At 38.0% G+C, this 20671-nt stretch overlaps 1 protein-coding gene across 1 annotated transcript in view; it reads right to left on the bottom strand.

Annotated features, from left to right (window-relative positions):
* The window catches only part of PLPPR5 (phospholipid phosphatase related 5), a 106123-nt gene that overhangs the window by 12949 nt on the left and 72503 nt on the right, over positions 1-20671 (bottom strand). Inside the window, exons 4-5 of the mRNA XM_088022937.1 lie at positions 15591-15767; positions 6838-6957 (exon numbers count right to left, since the gene is read on the bottom strand). Coding sequence (XP_087879063.1) covers positions 6838-6957; positions 15591-15767 — 297 coding nt within the window. The remainder of the gene's footprint in view (positions 1-6837; positions 6958-15590; positions 15768-20671) is intronic.

The raw sequence follows: 20671 nt of genomic DNA, 5'->3' as shown, positions 1-20671 counted from the left end.
ATAACATCTCCCACAGAATTTATAGGTCTCTTTCTTCAGTATTGAAATTCAAAAATTTCACTGAGAAATATCATCTATGTTTTAGTATACATTTTAATTTTACCTTGTATCTAGTTAACCCTTCTAGACTAAAGGTATTTGTTTGAAAGAAAAGTCTCTTTCATATATATCTCTGAATATTGCTCTAGTTCTATTTACCCTTTTCTTCTGGATCTACAATGATTCATCATCTACAAGGATTCATATGACATACTGTCGTATGTCTTCTGTATCTGTTATCTTTTCTCAGATCAATTTTATTTTCTTGTTCTTTTACTACATATGCTCAAACCTGTCCTTAATATAACTGATATGACTTTATCCAGTAGGGATTTTGTTCTTTATGGTTTCTACTATTGGTTTCCATCCTGCCATAATGTTACTTGTTTTCCTTGTTTCCTAACTGTGCCATTGTGCCACCTAACTTTCATCTCTCATTTCACATATTTTCTTTAATTTCCTTCACAGTGAAAAGAAGATGCTCTCTATAATAAATTTAATTAAATTTCTTGTAGTTAATTTTTTTTCCCAAAACATATTCTAACTCTTGAAATGTGTCTATCTCTCTCATCTGTGTCATGAAATCATTTTAAAGGATTTAAATAATTGTCCTAGTTATTTATATTTGAATCATAATAGATTTAGCTCAGTTTGTCTCCCTAAAACGGGGGGAGAAGATTCATCAAAGATCCCCAAATTGTTCCATGAAGAGTCAAGGAATCTTTACATCAGATCTTGAGCTGAAAAGATGGTGAATGTAGTTTTATAACATCATTTTGATGCTTTGATGAGTGGAGTGGGAGAAGAAGCTGAGACTATAGGAATATCACTTTGTTCCTATACAGTTTCATCCCCATGGTTGTTGGACCATCGGAAAGATTGTTAATCTCTTCAGTGTAACCTCTACTCCAGGTAGGTGCAGTCTTTGGAGCCAGCGTTTTTTTTTTTTTTTTTTTTCTGAATGAAGGTAACACTCCATTCCATTTTATAGCACCCATTCAGTTGAGGAAAATAAGTCCCTCATTTACTATGAACCCATATTAATTAGAAGCTTGATCAGAGGGAAAATTTCTTGCCCAAAGGCTTTCTTTTGTCATGTATTTGCCTATTTGCTAACCCAGTCTCAAAATGGTGTTGGTTCAGGTGCTGAAATGTGTTTGAAATAGAATAGACTCCTCGTTCTCCCAGAGATTGCTCCTATCTCTATCTTTACTCTCTCAAATTTTGGTGTATTATTGAGATTCTATAGGATTTTAGCCAATTCCACAATTTTGAACTTCTTTATTGGCAAAGAAACACTTTAATCATCCTTTGGTGACATCCTTCAAACCGGATTAATGTATATGATATTTAGTAGAAATGACTAAAATTTTACTCTATCTAGTTTCTACTCTTTGTGACACAGCTATTAAGATATTAATTCTTACTTTACTCTTGCTAATATAAGGAACTAAAGATAATGAATATGTAAATGTCTCCATCTCCACTTCCCAGAAGTTTCTGGAATCCCAGAGTAATTAATAGAAATTTCATGTATTTGAAGCCATCCTGAAGCCAGCACCACTGAAGCTTTTGTCTGGGATGCATGGGCCCTCGAAGGCAGGAGCCAGAAAAGGATGAGTCTGAAAGGAAGTGGTGTGACCTATGAAGAAAGCTGGTTCCCTGGGGCCTTGGTGGAGTGGGAACTTTGTGGATCCTTTAAGTAAGAGGCACCTGCACAAGGCTTGTGTGCAGGTTCTCAGGACAGATGGGACCTGGAATGAGTATGGCTGCAGGCGTGCCAAGGGAACCTGGACCCTAGGCATGAGGGCATGGGAGACACAACCAAGGTATTCATGCTCAGTTCAGCAGAGAAAAATAGACCAAACATTTTTAAAAGGATCCTTTTAAATCCCTGTGACACATAAGGAAGGAGCATGGGGATTTAAATTATTGTGAGGGAATCTTTCCAAGGGACTTCAGTAAATCTGAACATATCGGTAGTCAATAAGAGGAAGCATAACCAGAACCTCTTTAGAGCATAATTGTAATTATTTTTGTTACACAATTATTCATGAATTTTTCATTACAGAAAGAAAAAGGAAGAGAAAGAGAACAAAAGAAAGAGGAAAGGGAGGAAGGGAGGATGAAAGGAAAAAAAGAAAGAATGAAAAAACGAAAGAACAAAGGAACAAAAAGAAGGGAAAGAAAGAAAAGAAATCCAGTACACTATCTCAGTTGCTTCCTTTGTTGAAGCATTGCTTTCAGATTGGTATCTAGTTTCTCTCTCTCTCTCTCTTTTTTCCCCTCTTTCATCTACATGCTCTTTTATATCTTACCAGAAAGAATTTATCTTGTGTGGTAATTTACATAACTAGCTTCATCATACACACACACACGATATATATATCAACTTAAAAAAAACAACAACAGCTATGGTCCTCCTGGATGGCTCAGGCTTTTAAGCACGTAACTCTTGGTTTGGGCTCAGATGAGGATCTCAGGGTCCTGGGATCCAGCCCCGCAACTTGATCCAAGAGCTCAAGGGCTTAGCAGGTGCAGAGTCAGCTTGTGGCCTTCTCCCTCCCTCTCTGCTACCCCACCCCCTGACTCAGGGGCACATGGGCACTCTCCCTCTCTTTCTCAAATAAATAAATAAATAAATAAATAAATAAATAAATAAATAAATAAAATTTACACAAACAAACAAAAGACCTTTACAATATGTATCAGAAAACTTTCCACATCTTGATTTACCCCATCCACTTCAACTGTTAAATGGTAATAATAACTGGCAGTGATTAAGAGCTTTACAGGTTCCAGATACTGTTCTGAGTGCTTTACTATTAGCTTATTGAACTCTCATGACGTCCATTCTATGATTGAGAAAACTCACGGAATATTTGAATAGCTGCCCAAGGTCAAAATTGTCCCAAATTCCCAGCCAGTCTACCTCCAGAACCTGTGGCTGAAACACCGCGTTATAAGGTACTGGATTCCATTATAGGAATGTAACACTGACTTAATCATTTATTCACTCCTGATACACAGTTAGACTTTTATGATTTGATATTACAAACAGCTGTAATGAAGTTACTGGCAACTTAAATATTTAGTGGACTATGAGATATGAGGGGCCAGTTTCCACAGATGATTAATTCTTTTCATAAAACCAAATGTAATGAATGTTCAGATTTACTTAGCTTTCAGAAAAATCATGACTTTTCCTCATAAACTATGGTAATTAACTATATGACAAACTCCCTATAATTAAGGGATAAATTGCTGGCATAAAAATAAAGAACACTGGCATGTTGTAATTACTCTGTAGCTTACAGTTTATCAAACATGTACTTTGAACATAGGAGGTTATGTAAGTACATAGCTTCCAAAAGAAACCCTTTGCCTTCTTCACACAAAACTGGCCAGCCAAAAATGATAGCTTGGCATAATACATCACAGTGCTCAAACTACTGGCGAGGTCTGCAGACCAAACTTTCATACTGGACTCCCTTTTCCTCCTCTGAGGGCAGTTTCAAGAACCTATTGCCACTCTCCAACTATCAATTACTAAGATCAAATACTGGGAAGAATTTTGTATTCACTTGTTTCCCATCGCGAACTATGATGAAAAGCAATACATTTACTCCAAATACTCTGTATCACAAAAGATAGAGAAAGCCACTGTGGGCTTCCCTTAAGTGATGGTGTTCCTCCCTTTTTGGCTGATGAGCACAAATACATGTCCTCTCAGCAACAGAGCTCCACAAGGAAGCCTGAGATACGTCCCCAGTAGCTCGATTCATGATCTTCCTGTGGTCTGTGTGACGCAGGAGCAGATCCTGCATTGTGCAGACAGCGTTCTGCCTGGAAACAGGATAAAAAGAGTAGGGAGCAAAGTTGGAACTCAGCAAGGTGTGTGCCAATGCCCTTCGGGGGGCAAAAGGGAGAACTGAGTCAGATTCAAATCACCTAAATCACCTTTATTCCCTAACTATCAAAGTAAAAACAGAGCACATGAATTTGTCATAAACAAAACAATTAATGAAAGAAGTTAATACACACTGATGTCTTGAAATCTACAGATTCTAATAGAATATATTTGTTTTCATATTTTAAAACTCTCTGTAAATAAAAATAAATTTGCTTAAGTTCAACAACAGAAATTTATGATCATTTTATATATAAAAGGATACAATGATATATAAGGATATTTGGCAATGCTAGGAGGCTACTAAAGAACCTTTACACAAATAAATATGTTAAAAAACAGAAGACAGTGATTATTGTTCAAGTTAACTTCAGAGGTATATAAAATGAAGACTAATTATTAACCTGACCATTGTCTTCAAAATATGTCTAATATCTCTTCCTAAATTCTGTTGCTTTCTATATTCATTTCTTGAGTTATAAAAGATATAATTTTTACATATTATTCAGTTTTAAACAAAACCCATGTATCTGGAAATACCACATTGTATAACTTTGCTGCTTATTGATGATGTGGACTTTTGCAAATTGCTTAACACTTGGGAATTTAGTTTTCTTAACTGTACAATGGAGACACTTACTGTAATCGGGCATCAGCTAAGCCACTGTGGGAAAGAGATGAAAACAATCCAATGGTTCAGAGAGGAAAGAAGTTTCTTTCTTTTTCAGAACCATCTAGAGTGTGTCTGTGGACTGCTCCCTGAGCTCATCTAGGAACTTAGGCCGTCAAAGTGGATCGGTCATCTTAAAAAGTTAAAGATTACTTCCAGTCATACCTTTTCCACTTGATGAAAAGGGTGAGGAGGGACAGAGACAAGAGTCCTCAAGCGATGAACCAGAGGTTGCACTGACCACTTCTACTTACATCCCGTTGGTCTAAACTTAGCTGCATGGTCACGCCCACCTGCAGTGGTAGCTGGGAGATACAGACTATGGCTAGGCAGTGGTGGATGTAGCTAAAATTGGATTGGGGAATTCAGTTACTAAAAGGAAGAATCGGGGAAGGGATACTGTGTACTATTAGCAGCATTTGCCACTATGATGACACCCAGCTTTAAAAACTGTTGTAAGGAATGAAGTTAGACTTTCAGAGCATAGAAGTGTATCTGTGGAATTTACATAAGCAATCTGCATAGTACTTGACACATACCGAATGATTACTAAAAGGTAGCTATTACTATTGTTGTGATGATGATGGTCTAGTACCTCTATCCTCACAGTGATGCTTGAATTCCCTCCACACTATCATGGATAAGTGATAGTTTAACTATTCTTGAATCCTTATAATAAAAGGAATTTTTTTTAAAAAAAGGAAATTTCATTTTTCCTAAGGAAGACATCCTATTTTGAGAAAGTTTTTCCTTCTTTCTAGACATTATTTGTCTTCTTAACACTTTCATTTCTGTCATCCTAACTGTCACCTCTGAGGCGCTGGCAGAACAAATCGCATCCCTCTGCCATACAATAGTCCTTCAGACACGTATGGAACGTTATTGCTTCCTCCATGAGTTTTCTTTCTTCTCTATCATTTTTTATTTCTTCAACAGTCTTTCATAATCCATGACTTTGAGTCCATTCACTGTCCTGGACACATTCATTCACGCATTTAAAAAATATTTGAGTACCGACTACTCTATTTTATTGATGCCCTCCTCAAAACTATGTCAATAAGGGCAGTTTATGGTGTTCCAAGCTAGTATGAGCAGAGCAAACCATCAATCCCCTCATTCAGGATATTATTTCCGTTAAGTGGAACTTAAGATCATATAACTCTTGGCAGCTGTAACATGCTGTTGACACATGCCAAATGGTAACCTACTATACCCTCTGAGGCTTTTTTGTTTGTGTAGTTACCCTAGATGTACCCTACCCTACATGAACTTCTTTTTAAATCCAAATCCAAAACATTTGCTTTATTTCTAGTGGTTAACTGTATCTAATCTCTCAAGAACTTTTATTTTTTCAACCAATGTATTAATTATCCCTCACTGATTCATACCATCTAAGCCCCTGATTAGCATGTAATTGATCTCTTCATCTAACATATCTATCAAAGTGGGGGTATGGACAGGACTGATGAGAAGCCTTTCATAACCCTCTGGATAATCACTGAACCAATTACAAATGTACATAATTGCATCATCTTTTAAGTAATATTACCCTCCCTAGTTCACCAGATAAGTCTAGAGAAAAAGTCTCAAGAAAAGTTTTGTTAAATACCTGGATATTGGTTCATTGCCATGCCCAATGAAGCCTGGACCTGCCATTCAAAGTGCTACCTGGTCCGGCTCCATTCTGCCCAACCTGACCCTCAGGACCTCCCTGATTAGGAGAGCATGATTGGTGTTTTCTTGCTGCCAGATCTTTATATAATGAGATTCAACAAAATTTATTGAGCCATATTATGTCCTAGGCATTATCCTAAGTCTTATCTAACATAAACAGAGGATGGGAAAAGTGGAATGCATTTTATGAAAAAAATTCATGTATTCTCAAATGAGGCTACCTTATCATTTCACCCATGCATGAGACCCATCATTGCACAGTGTTCCTTATCTCAAAGTTATGGCAAAGTACAGAACATATTCCATACATAAATACTAAGCTTTTAGCATGAGGTATTCAAAGAATTATTTTCAATGTGATATGCATTTTTCTAAGATGAAGCTATCAGTGACTAAATTCTTGCTAAATACCACATTAGATTCTAAATTTGCTTCAGTAAATCAAACATGACTGTGCAAGAACTCTCAGAAATGATTATTAATTTGCTCTAGATAACAATCACATTTGAGAATTTAAATTATGAATCACCTGTACAGATGTTACCTTTTCCAAAGGACTTTCTACTCGAGGAATGCTGATCATTGGCATCTGTGCCAGATTATCCATGTGTATATGTTCATTTTCTGGTTGTCTTCCTTTGAAATTATTTACCACACACACAACCTAAAATTTCAGGAAAAAAATGCAGTTGAAGCAAAGCCACACTCCCTGTGACTATGACCTTTAAAGCAGCTTACTAAATCTAATCATAGAAATAAAGTATTAAAATTACTTAAGTATTACATATATAGCTTTACATCCAGGTTTATCTAGTATAAATTTTATTCCAGTGTAAATGTGTTCAAGAAAATGTATCAAATAATGTGTAGCTCAGTTAATAATGACAATTTCATTATTCTAAAATTTTCATTAAATTAGGTTATAGTCAATGCTCAAATCAATCCATAAATAACATCATAGCCTTATAAAAATTCATTGCAAGCTAACCTTTCCCTAATGCAGCTAACCTACAACTTAATTTAAATGCTAATTATTTCTCATTGCTTCAAGATCATTACATTCGTAATAAACCTTCTACAATTAGCACTTTCTAATTTAGTAGCATCCCTTTAATTAACCTAGTTTATTGTTTATTATTGTATCCCACGTATACTTGGCATTTCAACAATAGCTTACTGAGGCTACCAGTGAAATAGAAGACATTTTACATAAAGGAAATTGACCCTTGTTTCAATTGATTATATCCCATAGGTGACAGCATTTGAACTAAGCCAGAGGTTCTCATACTTCAGGTTACATAAAAATAAAGGCCCACCATTGTTAAAAATGCACGTTCCTAAGCCCTCCCCTGAAGATTCTGATTTTGTAGATGAAGGATGGGGCCTAGGAGTTGCCACTTTTTGGAAATACATTCCAGAAGCTTCTGATGCAGGTGAATCATACTTTAAGAAATAGTGAATTAAACAACACAGGAAAATTACTTGCTATTGTTTGCTTATATTAAGCAGTGGATAAGATATTCTTGAGCCTTCTTTTTCTGGGTTTATAGCCTATTACCAAGCTAAAATACAGAACTTCCTTGCAGTTGTAACCTAACATTCATTTTTTAAAAGAATAAATGTTTAATATGTAATTACACATTTACATTGTAGATTTTCACAAATGCTCCTTTGGAAAGCCTTTTCTTTAGTAGAGCTCATTACTGAATATTTTCAAGGGCCAATTAGATCTTGGTTATTCTCCAGTTTTTAAATAAAATTTATAAATCTACAAAATAATAACACATACTATGAGACTTTATCTTAGAGAAAATATTTCCCTAGCTGTAGAATACTTATTATCCTTCCATTTCCATGAATAATTACAGGTCAGAAGCACAGATCAAAGCCTGATAGTTTGATCCATCAACTTTATCATTGCCATCAAGATCTTTAATGTAAGGGATGGCTTAGAGATGGGTATTTGATAAACCTAGTATCAAATGATGACCCTACAAAAGACTAATAGTGATTGCCCTATAGAAAGGGTCAGTAAATTTTGGCTGTAAGGGGCAAATAGTACATTTTTTTGGCTTTGCTGGTACATAATATCTGCAGCAGCTATTCAACTCTGATATTTTGGTGTGAAAACAGCCATAGACGATTCGTAAATGAATGGGCATGTCAGTGTTCCAATGTAACTTAAAAAATAAATAAATAAATAGCAGGCCAAATTTCACCTAATGGCTATAGTTTGCTAACTGACCACTGCTTGGAGTACAAAGGATATAATCAAGAATTTTAGCCAATAAAAACATAACAATCAAGAAGCTTCCACAATCACTTCATGAAATATACACACATATTTCCCTTTTCATTAATAGAAATAAACTAATGAAAGATTAGGCAGATAAAAAAATTGCTACAAATTCTTATGAAGTAAAATTTTTTGAAATGAAATAACTTCCATCTCATGGAAGTCATGAGATGGAGAAGAGTTCATCTAGAGTTAATGTGGGCTTTTGAAATTAGTATAATTGCTTTTATATTATTTAGGTTTGGTAAACTCTTTGAAAGGTTGTATCAGTTATTTCTTCGCCTTAATTGAGGGTTAGGACAACACTACTGAAGCAGCTGAGAATTCATATGCGAACTATTTAAACACCTAACAGATAGTAGATATTCATTAAATAGTATCTATTAACATAATGATTATTCTTCATTACTGTTATTATTTAAATTATAAGGGAGGACATGCCAAATCTTCTTTAGAACCATATTCAAATATTTAACATGTCTTGCCTGCTAACATTTATAAGTATGGAACTGATTTCCTATTAGAAAAATGCTCATGGTGGGGGCTGGGTGACTCAGTCGGTTAAGTGTTCAACTCTTGATTTCAGCTCAGGTCATGATCTCAGGGTCGTGGGATTGAGCCCCGCGTGGAAGTCCCTCTCCCTCTGTTCCTCTCCTGGCTCTGTCTCTCTCTCTCTCAATCTCTCTCTGTCAAATTAATAAATAAAATCTTTAAAAAATAAGAAAGAAAAATGCTCATAGGTAAAAGCAAGAGGCTTGGTTTTTGATTCCAAGTCTGTATGTTCTTGGACAGTCCTCTGGGTCTGAGTTTTCTCAATTTGTAAGGGAAGAGGTTGCAATATTTTACCAAGTTAGTCCATTCCTTTGGTTGTCAAAGGTAGGAAAAATTCAACAAATGTTCAAAGTGAAACCTAAGATCTACCTATCTCCTGACCCCACTATAAAGCTTGATATTTTTCTGGATCTTCTCAGGAAACAACCCCCACATGCCCTCTCCCCTAATTGCATAAGGCTGAAAACTTGGATTCATCCTTTATACCTCCTGTACACAACCAGTCAATTTGCTCAATTTTCCTTCCTAAAAATTTTGATTTCTTATATCTGCTTTCTTCGCTCTCCACCACCAACTCCAAAGACTAAGCAATCACCACCACTTGCCTGGATTCCTGTGTAGCTTTCTAAAGTCTCCCTAAATCCAATCTTGGCTCCCTCCAATCCATTTCTATAGTGACATAAGAATGATCTTTCCAAAGTGCAAATTGGATCATGTCAGGCTTCTTCAAACTATTGTGACTGGGTTCCCCATTTCTCTTATAGTATAAACCTTGCCCACCTTTGCAGCCTTCTTTCTTTGTCCTTCCCTTTCGCTGCCTTTTGTTTGGAATACTCAACTCCACATTCTTTGGGCACCATATCCTACTCAGCCGTGGTATCTCATCTCAATATCACTTCTTCACTGGCTTTCTCTGACCTCAGGCTGGTTTTGTTTGTTTGATCAAGTCAATCCCTGATGCTTTTCATCAAAGCACCGATTTCTAGTGAAATCATACATCTGTCAGCGTAATACGTAATACTTCAGTTGATGTGAATCTCTTCCTAAGAGAGCTTCCTTGTAAGCTCTACAAAAGCAGAGATGCTGTTTCTTTTCTTTTTTTTTTTCTTTTTTGCTCACCATTGTATTCCCAGTGCCACAGTGAATGAATCAACTAATGAATGAACCAAGGCCAAGAATTCTCAAGTTTTCTGATGTTCCTATATAATTTAAAGTGACATTCCTCTGAAACATTCTATTTTCACATTAATGGCTTCCATGTGTATAATTCTACCCTGTCCTACAAAAATGACACTAATAAGTCACCATTACACATATATTTCTGTGTTCTTTTGCCAATGGTGATAATAAATTAATTTGATCTATTTGTGGTCATTTTCCCTCTTCATCTGTAGCAAGTAAAACCTCTGTATTGCTTGGGGGTAAGTGCATAGCTCAGGGGGTCAAACAGGACCGGGCTTTAATGCCAGGCTCTCTGATTTACTCACTGTGAGCCTGGGCAAACAACTCCATATAACTAGACCTGCTCTTTTTTTCCCTGCAAAACGTGAACAATAATAACTACATCTCACCGTGCTGTTGTGAGGATTAATTGAGTTACTGTAGTAAAGACCACACAAATAACTCTTATTGTTATTATCATATTACATACGATAACATGACAGGTTCTTGCTGTGCCTCAGGAAACTGGAACTACTTGACTTGACCCTGGGCATCTTTTCTGGAAGCACTTTGAAGCATACATTTGTTAAGCATATATTTGTTAAATACTATTGACCAATCTACAACTATTGTTCAGCTACTATTTGTTTTGCATTTTCTTAAGCATGGGGATTCTGTTCTCTAACTTTATTTATTTTTATTTATTTACTTGACAGAGAGAGAGAAACGGAGTGCAAGCAGGCAGAGCGAGAGGGAGAAGCAGGCTCCCCGCCGAGCAGGGAGCCCGACGTGGGGCTCGATCCCAGGACCCCGGGACCATGCCCTGAGCCGAAGGCAGACGCTTGACGACTGAGCCACCCAGGAGCCCCTGTTCTCTGACTTTAAAAGAAAGTGCACAGGGTGTGAGCGTGATAAGCAGGATAGGATATTAATCCTCATTAGAATATAATAGGGCCAGACTTTGAGGGCAGTGGAAATTCAGGAAAAATGAGAGAACGAGGTAGTCAGGGACACCTTTCGGGCAAATTGGGACTTGTCTGGGAAAAATCTCGAGTGCAAAAAGGATCTCAATAGTCATCAAAGGTGAGGACCATGATCTCCAACTCCTTCTCTGCACCACACACTGAACTGTACTTAATACATATGGGATTTCACTTAACCCTTGAAAGAGCTCTGGGAAGAAATAAACCCAGTTCCCCATTCATTCATTCATCCCTCAAGTATTTCCTGAGAACCCCCTAACTACCAGACCCTGTACTGAGTACTGAGAATTCACGGTAAAGAAAACAAATGCCTTCTCCATGCACAGCTTACATCCTAGTGGGTTTGAGCAAAAACAGAAACAAAAATATTGTATGTGGCATATTAAAGTTGAAACATGCTACGGAGAAAAGTGAATAGGGAATGAGGAAAGGATTCCTTGGGGGGAGGGAAAGCCATTTTAAATACAGGTCAGGGAGGTCTCATTAGGGTTAGAAAAAATGAGGAGACAAGTGACCTGTTCAAGGTCACACGCACAGCATGTGGCAAAAGCAAGATTCAAACCTAGGTGCATGTGGCTCCCAGACCCCTGTTTTGCTCTCTAAAATATACAGAGGAATGGACATTCTCACTGGGGCAAACATAAAGGCCGGACAGAATCTGTCTGTGGGGGTAAGGAAACTGAGTGGAGGATTCCACTGCAAGGAGGGAAAATAAACTTGGCTGGAAAGAGGGCAGCTAGATTATGGACAATCCCAGAAGCCCAGCGGACGTATCTGGGTTTAATGCAGCAGGAATGAGGTTTGTTTTGTTTTGCTTTGTCTTGTTATTAGCAACGGATTATGTTCTAAAGAAAAGAGAAGCAGAATGGGAGGTATTTGGAGGAGAGTCTGAAGTGAGGAGGCAGTTAGGAATCCAGAGATAGAAGAAAGGGAAAAGCACTAATCTCAAAAATTGAGTACAATCCCACAGTATACATTTTGGTCAGAATGGCCAAGAAATGAAATGTGGAGGAGACATTTTGTAGTGGAAATAAACTGGGACCAGATGAATCACCGGGTGTGGGGGATGAACGAGAAGAATGAGTCAAAGACAGACGCTAGACATTGGGTCTGGGTGACTGGGGGATGTGGATGCCTTTAACTGAGACATAGAGTCTTGGAGTAGGTTAGTGCTCATTTTATTCTGGAACCATTTCAGAGTTCTGCACACACTGCAAGATAATTGGAGACACCCCAGGATATTGCAAGCCAGAGCTGGAGTCGCTGCTCAGAATAAATGTTCTACTTGCCCAAATGAGAAGCCCGGGAACCATCACGGATTGCTCTTCTTCTTCGCCTCCGTCATCCCCAGTGTGCCATCAAGCTCCAAGTCTTCCATCTCCATAGACCTCCCAGATAGCCTCCCTTCTCTCTGTGCTCACAGAGGTCTGATTTGGGCCATCTGATTTCCCTGGTTCTGCACAACTTGCCTCCTCTATCCTCATCTGGAGTTTTACTTTCCAACAAACCTACTTTCAAAGCATGGATTGTATCATTGAGTAAAAGGGGCTGAAAGGAAGCAAACTATCATTTATGGAACTGACTTCAGTCATTCATGTGTCCCTTCGTTGAACATACACTATTTAATTCAAACTTTTAAGTCTTTATAAGCTTTAAGGAGGCTGTTATTGGCCTCATTTAATGAGGAAGAACCTGAGGCTCGGAAAGGTCCATTGGTAATGGCACAAATGAGGAAAACTGCATAATGGCACAGAGTAAATAAGGAAGCTGAGATTCAACCAGCTTTAACTCACTTGAACTCTGACTGTGGCTCTCAAGTCACCTCCATTACAAAGAGAAAAAGCCCAGATTGTTGTAACCTACAAGGACATTCAGGATAACTACCCCTGTGTTCTTCAATTTTCCACTCTTGTCACTCATGCTGGATGACTGGTGCCATTCCATGATGCCACTGCCCCTCATGTGCATGCTGTGCCCAGGCCCACAATAGACTAAGGGCTCCATAAATGCTTGTTTTATGAAGCATTTTATATTGCCTCTGCGCACTGTGCTCTTTGCCTCTCATTCCTTATGCCCCTCCTTAGACCTCCCTGCTTTACAAACCTTGCAAGTTAATGTATCCCCTCCCCTTTCTGACCGTCCTTAATCCCAACAGAGATCTCCTGAGTATATGAACCGATATCATTACCTTTAACCTTCTATAAAACTCTTGGTGTCTATCTTGTGATCTATTTAAGTAGACTGTATCTTTTTCATGTATTTAATCCCCAGCACCAAGCACAGTGCCTGGATTTTAACAGGAGCTTGGTAAATGTTTCTGTTATGAAGGAAGAGTGGAAGGGAATAATAGTTAAGGAAATAACCTATTATTGTCTGACCCCTGAACCAGACTGTAACTCCCACAGGAGACAGATCATGTTTATCTGAGCCTCCTTGCATCCCCAGTGCTTGGCACAGTGCCTGGCACCTGTAGGCACTCATACTCAGAAACGGTTGTGTATGAATGCACAAATGTTTGTTTAGTGATTACAGTTAAAGCATTATCTTCACGTGACCTTTTCATAAGGTCATTTTCCAGGTGTGTGGGAATGTCTGAAGAACCATTGTGGAAGGTTCTGAATATGTGCAATCAGAGGGGCTTGAGCCCAAGGGGGATCCACAGTCCAACTCATTCACCACCTGGTTCTCAGATGAAGAAGTGACTGGGAAGAGATTAGCGTTCTAGATTCGGTCTTGCAGGGGGTCAGGATGTTTATTGGAAGTGAAGGGAAGTTGGCAATGGCCACAGGAAAATAAGTAGGAAGACTGATGAGATAGATGCCAAGTGAAGAGGTTCTGGACCCATGGAGCCAAAACACTGTTACATCTGACACTAGTGCTTTGAAATTTTCACTTTTGGTAGTTCTTTTCTTAGGGTTTATGTAAGGTGTTTGCCTTGTTTTGTTTTAAATGTTTCAATCTGCTTCACATGTGGTGAGTGAAAGAAACGAAAAGGCTCTGGCCCAAGCCTGGGCCCCAGTTTTCCTGGGGCCATACAATATCTCTGGGAGAGAGATGGGGGTGGGCCTAGGCTCCCAGTCACCTGGGGAATCAGAGGGAGTGACATCAGGAAGAAAAGCAGTACAGGGCATGGGGCAGGAATGCGGTCATACTCACCACTCTACCACAGGAGGTTCTACAGAACATTGCCTATTTAAAATGCCCGGCACACAAATTTTTAGCTGGAAAGGTTCATACAAGTTTTTGCTTACTGGTTATGAACTAGGGAAAGGAGCTGAGGAAAGGAAGTTAAGCATGAGAAGCAATTTAAATGTAATCAAAATGGAAATAAAGTGTTTCTTCCTATTATAACGTGTCCTGCAAAAGTATGTTTTGATTTATAGTCTACACATTTTCCATCTGGGTTAAATGTTATAGACTAAAGCTTATAATGGATTGATTATTTCTAAAGCCAGACTAAAATATATTTTCCAACAACCAAACCTTGTAGTAACATTCCAAGGAGATTTTATAAAAGGAATAGAGATGGCATACTTACTTCATTAGAAATCACTACATATGCTCTTCACCTCTTGGCAAAATCTGACTTGAGGTGGTATTGTCTTGGAAACCATCCATGGATTTTTAGTTACTGAAGGGAACTAATTCATCTCTCAAATGAGGTTTACCTGTTAGCCAGCGCTGTGACATGGCAGTTCATGGAGGATACTATGCTGAGGCCCTGGGGTACTTTGGGATGCTCTAGATACTCTGGGATGAAAAGTGACCTGAGGAAATTTTTAAAATATCCAAGCAACCTAGTCTTTTTTTTTTTTTTTTAAGATTTTATTTATTTATTTGACAGAGAGAGACACAGTGAGAGAGGGAACACAAGCAGAAGGAGTGGGAGAGGGAGAAGCAGGCTTCCCCCTGAGCAGGGAGCCTGATGTGGGGCTCGATCCCAGGAGCCTGGGATCATGACCTGAGCCGAAGGCAGAGGCTTAACGACTGAGCCACTCAGGTGCCCCCCAAGCAACCTAGTCTTAAAAACTATCCAGGGAGGACTGAGTGTTCTAGCCCTATTCCATTTTATCTGAAAATATTTTGTTCACCTTTGAGTGTAGAATTTATGTGTTTTTCATCCCCAAATTTGACTTTAGGCAGAATAAATGAGGAAGGAGGAAGAAATGAATGACCTAAAGTATACATATTATCATTTGATACACCACATTTAGAGAAACCTGGTGATTCACACTTGTATTTTCTTGCAGGTGATTATAGAAGTTAATTAAAAATGCAGTGAAATCCAAATAAATTTGTACTTACCAGAAATACTGCTATAGATATTCCAACCAGAAAACCTGCTATCACATCTGACCAATGATTTCGGTATTCCGCTACTCTGTTGAGTCCGGTAAGAAAGGCCAAACACATTAAGCCCAAACATAAAACAGGCTTAGCAAGTCTTGTTCCTTTGGCTTTGATTGTGTTGGTAATGTACATCTGAAACATTAAATGAAAAATACAACTTTTCATGAAGGTATTTTCTTAATATATGTCTGATATATTTGCATATATGTACACATACATATTTATAGACATATCTATGCCTACAGGGTTCAAATAATTAACTGTAGTTATGAATTTTTTGAAGAAATTTTCTTAGAAGTAGAATTTAAGAATGGTGATTATTTAATTTTACTTACCTGATATTTACTAATGGCCAATTCTTAGGTAATATGAATCATCTAGAAACACTGAACACTGACATTCCAAGTGATGTTTTTAACTTTTAATGTATCTATTAAACTATTAATATTTAGCTATTAAGGTACCTATTGTTTTATCTGAATTGACATCTTAGATCACTATTGTTAGAAGGGGCAAACTGATGAAGGGGTGTTTTTAATGCTTACATTTTTGTATGCCATATTGGGAGGACGCATAACTGATAGGTCAGAACTTGTGACTGTAGTTATAAAAAATAAAATAAAGTTGATTTTCACTGAATAGACTACTTTGAAGAAAGAATTTGATATTCAGTGCAGTGACAAGGTTTGCTTTTATGTTGTTTCAGAAATTGTGAAATTCCTTTGTTTTAATTAAATTTTATCAGCCAGAATTAGGACAACAAAAAAACTGAATTACAATCAGGGGAAATGTCTCCTTAAAACAAACAAAACAATGAATAGACACCTACATTTTTGGTGTCTTCACATATGCTAATGAAGAACATATAGTGCCAACCGATTTCACTAAATGAAATGTCCTCACACTGTAAGCCACCAAGCTCAAGAATAATTTGGTCTTTCTTCCACTCTGATATATTCTATTGCTCAGTTGCTGATAATTTCAACCTGTGTTACTACATAAACAAAGCTGTTGACTGCAATGGGATGTGTCAGTTAATATTTTAAGTCATTAGTAAAATAATTATAAAGGAGGTGGCTTTGACAGTCCAATACGTTTTTATGGTATTAATGTCAGTGGGTATCTAACACTGATGACATACTCAGAAAAAATACTTAGAAATGCATTTAATCACTTGCCTATTGTCCTGCACTGAATAAAAAAAAAATACATTTGCTTGAGAGATTAAACCAAAAATCAGCACTTAAATTTTTCCTTCACAGCAGCCATTTCAGAGTGCTATGAAATTCAGTAATTATCTTCCTTTTTCTTTTTCTGGGCAAAGTTTGCAGCCTTGTTAGCTGCCAGAAGAGGCTGCATGAATATTTAAACAGCCCATGTGATACAAAGCTTCTATCTAGCCAAGTTCTAGCCCTTTGCCATCTCTCTCAGGTCCCAACATTCTAGGGGGGAAAAAAGCTGAATTGTTTCATCTTGGGCCTGTGACCTTCGGAGCCGGGTCGGGTATTGTAAGCCTGGGCGTGGAAGAGCCGAATAATTTCAGTGACGAAGGATAAGTAGACATGAAGGGGAAACAAGAAGAGAGGAGAGAGAGAAAATGATGTTTCTGCCATTCTGAGAGAAGGTGTTAAAGAGCTCCACCCACAAGAATAACAAGGCAGGGATAGCACACCACTTCAGGTTGCCAGGGATGCATCTACTGGAGTAATTCTTTATTTGACTAGTGCCTATGAATAGGAAGTGAAATTTGGGCTGCTTGTGAGATTTTCTTTAACACAGCTATAAGGTCGATTAATTCTTTCTGGCTTTTGCATTTCTTCACATCTGTCAGAACTCTAAACATACCCTGTCCTTATTAAGATAAAATAAATGTGGAATGATGAATGAAGAGTATTAATATTGCTAATATTCATTATAGCTATGATTTAATGAGTGATCGCTGTTCAAGGCAATGTTCTAAGTATCTTACGTTAATTATCTTATTAAATTCTCAAAATAGCCATATAAGTCAGATCTCATCATTACCTTCATTTTACAGATGAAAAAACTGAATCAAGGTAAAGCTTATTATGAAGAAAACATAATTTGGGGCTCTTGGGGGTGGCACTGTTGAGAATGGAGAGATGTAAATGAGAAGTAAAGCACTTCAATCTCTCTTTCTTCTTTCTTCACTGATTTCTTGCATGGAGGAGATGGCCAATAGACATAAGCTGAGTATCAGCGAATGCAAGAGAGTTGAAATCAAAGAGAGGAGAAAGAAGGCTGCTGTAATATCATAGGGTAAAGCCACATCTATACTCTTCTACTAGGGAGAAATAAGAAGCAATGCATGTATGGTCTGTGTGGAAAATCTCCCACAGAATCTGTCTGGTTTTGGAAAGCATTTGTCTTCCCCTTCATCCTCAAAGGCCATCTCAGATACTTGTCCAAGTTGTGTAGGCTTAGAGTTATCTATAAGTTTAGGTGATGACTCTGAAGTTTCTTTTGAATGTTTGCTCCAATTGCCCTAACGACTCAAACATAGGTTATATGGAGTCCAAAGATACAGTCTGGCTACAGTGCAAAATCATGAAAAAGCTTCTGTATGAGGAATAGCCTGGGATTTGGCTCTTCCTCCACCAGATTCCCACTTAGTGTCCAGACCCAGAAAGGAAGAATATTTAATTTTAAGGGTTATGGAAAAAGGGTGACATTTGTTCAAATACATTCAACTTTAAGGGGGATCATAGCTGTGCCTTATAATATATTTTTCTGGAGCATACTCAGTTGGCATGGATGTCACAAAAGAAAAATTAGAGAGTTCTCACTTATACTCGACAACTCTTTGGTACTTTATGAATATAAGTGCCTTTTAACCAATATAATTGTGTTATTCTTACAGAAAGTCTATTATTCCTAATTTGCAGAAGAGGAAATTATGGCACAAGAATCTATTAAGCAAGTTGGATACAGTACAGAAATTGATTATTTATGCTCTCTTAGTTTTTAATTCACTTAGGAAACCATCTAGGTTAACCAGATGTCAAAATGTAGCTAAAACAAAACAAACAGAAGAGTGTATGATTTGAGCAAGATGATACCCACTCAGTCCTCAAGGATCAGTGGATGCTCACTACCTTACAGAACCCGCTCATCATTTAACCATTAGCAGTTCTTGTTCATCCACTCCATGAGTATTTATCAGCACAAAGATGCAGAAACCAAAACTGATCATCTGCTGTCCGCTAACAGCCTGATATATATTCTTCTACACTTTTCTCCTCGCTTATACAAATACATACAACAACTGACACACATATAAAGGGGTTTTGCTTACTTGTTTGCTTTTACTAAAATGTAATCACAATGCCCATGTTATTCAGAAACGTGAATTGACTCACCTGTGATAATAAACATCCATCTGTTGGGTAAGTTGAGAAAGCACTGTATGATTTTAAAATACTATTATATAAGTAAGTAAAAACAAAAACAGAGATTTGTGTTTGTTAAGCACTTACTTACATGCCTGAAACTGTTTCTTCAAGAGGAGACATCTAAGGTGAGATCCAGAAAGATGAGGATGAGCATTCCCAGCAAAGAAGTGTGGGGGAATGACTGTTAAATTTGGTCAAATGCTTTTCCTACAGCTACTGAGATGATTATATTGTTTTTTGCCTTTGCCACACACATTGGCATATGTATTTGTTTACTTGCTATTGTCTTTCTCCTCCTTGTCTATCTCATATTGCCTGGAGCAATACCTGGTACAGGGTAGGCACCTATGATAGGAAGAATATAGCTCCCCAAAGATGCCCATACACTAATCCTATGAAACAGAAGAAGGGAGCCACAAGCCAAGGAATTCAGACAGACCCTAGAAGCTGGGAAAATCAAAGAATGAATTTTCCCCCAGAGCTTCCAGAAGGGATGCAACTGGGCTGAATCCTTGATTTTATCCCAGTGAGACCCATGCTGGATTTCAGAACAGCAGAACTGCAAGGTAATAAACTTGGGTTATTTTAAGTCACCAAGTTTGTGGTAATCTATCATGGTGTCAAAAGAAAACTACTACCTTCAGTCAATATCAGCTCAGTATGTGAATAATGGAACGTACTGAGATTTGTAAAACTGATCCTAAGGAGGAGATAACTATGGCCTAGTGATTAGCTCATCCACTTTGCAACCAGTAAGATCTGGTTTAATCCCTAGCTCTGCCACTCACATAGACAAGTTATCCAATCTGTTTAAGCCTCGGTCTCCTTATGTATAAAATGGTAAAGGATCATGACAGCATCAGTACTGGAAGGACTAAAGACATAATATAGGGAAAGTTCTCAGCACAGAGCTTGGCCCACAGTGAGTGCCCGGTAACTGCAGGGGTTAAGTCAGGACCAGGCTGAAGAACACAGAAGCCCAGGACCTACTGTGCTGAGTGATCGTGAAGATAGCACCTGGTGCGCTGGGATCATTTTGTGTATGAGGCTGAGCATGTGGAGAACTTGGTTCCTTCTCTTGTTTTTATGCTTCTTTCACCTTCTCCTTATGCCATTCTGCAGTTTTTGTTTCCTTTCTTCTAAGTTCTCTGTCTAAAGACAGACACTAATTATTTGTTTGCAGGTAGTTGCCACCTACTCTCATCCTTGGTTTCTTCTTTTCTACAGACTAACTGACCTCTATTCCACCCATCAGTATGGAAATAACTCAGTGGCCAGATCCCTCAGCAAGATGACATTCTAGTGCTTCTGACATACTCTAGTTGTCCTTCCAAAATGTAGAGTCCGAAATGAAGCCCCCCCAGGCCACATATCCTCTGACGAGCTCAGAGTATAACTAACTTTTCTGGATTGCACCCTATGGTCTTACTCATGGATCTGTATTTTGTAATTAGGTTAGGACTGGATTATCTTTAAACTCATTTCCAGGTTTTGACTGTTTTGATTAATACAGTCTAAAAAAGTAATAGTTTTTTGGGGTTTTGTTTTTCAATAACTACATAGCACTACTGGTCAGAGTGTTTGTGATTTCCTCTCATGGACTGATGCCCTAGCAAGTTTCCC

Source organism: Eumetopias jubatus, unplaced genomic scaffold, assembly GCF_037043125.1.
Source record: "Eumetopias jubatus isolate StellerSeaLion01/CBP00866 unplaced genomic scaffold, mEumJub1_p1.0 scaffold_4, whole genome shotgun sequence".
Taxonomy (NCBI): Eukaryota; Metazoa; Chordata; class Mammalia; order Carnivora; family Otariidae; genus Eumetopias; species Eumetopias jubatus.
Note: the sequence above shows the minus strand (reverse complement) of the source record. Positions and strands in the feature narration are given on the sequence as shown.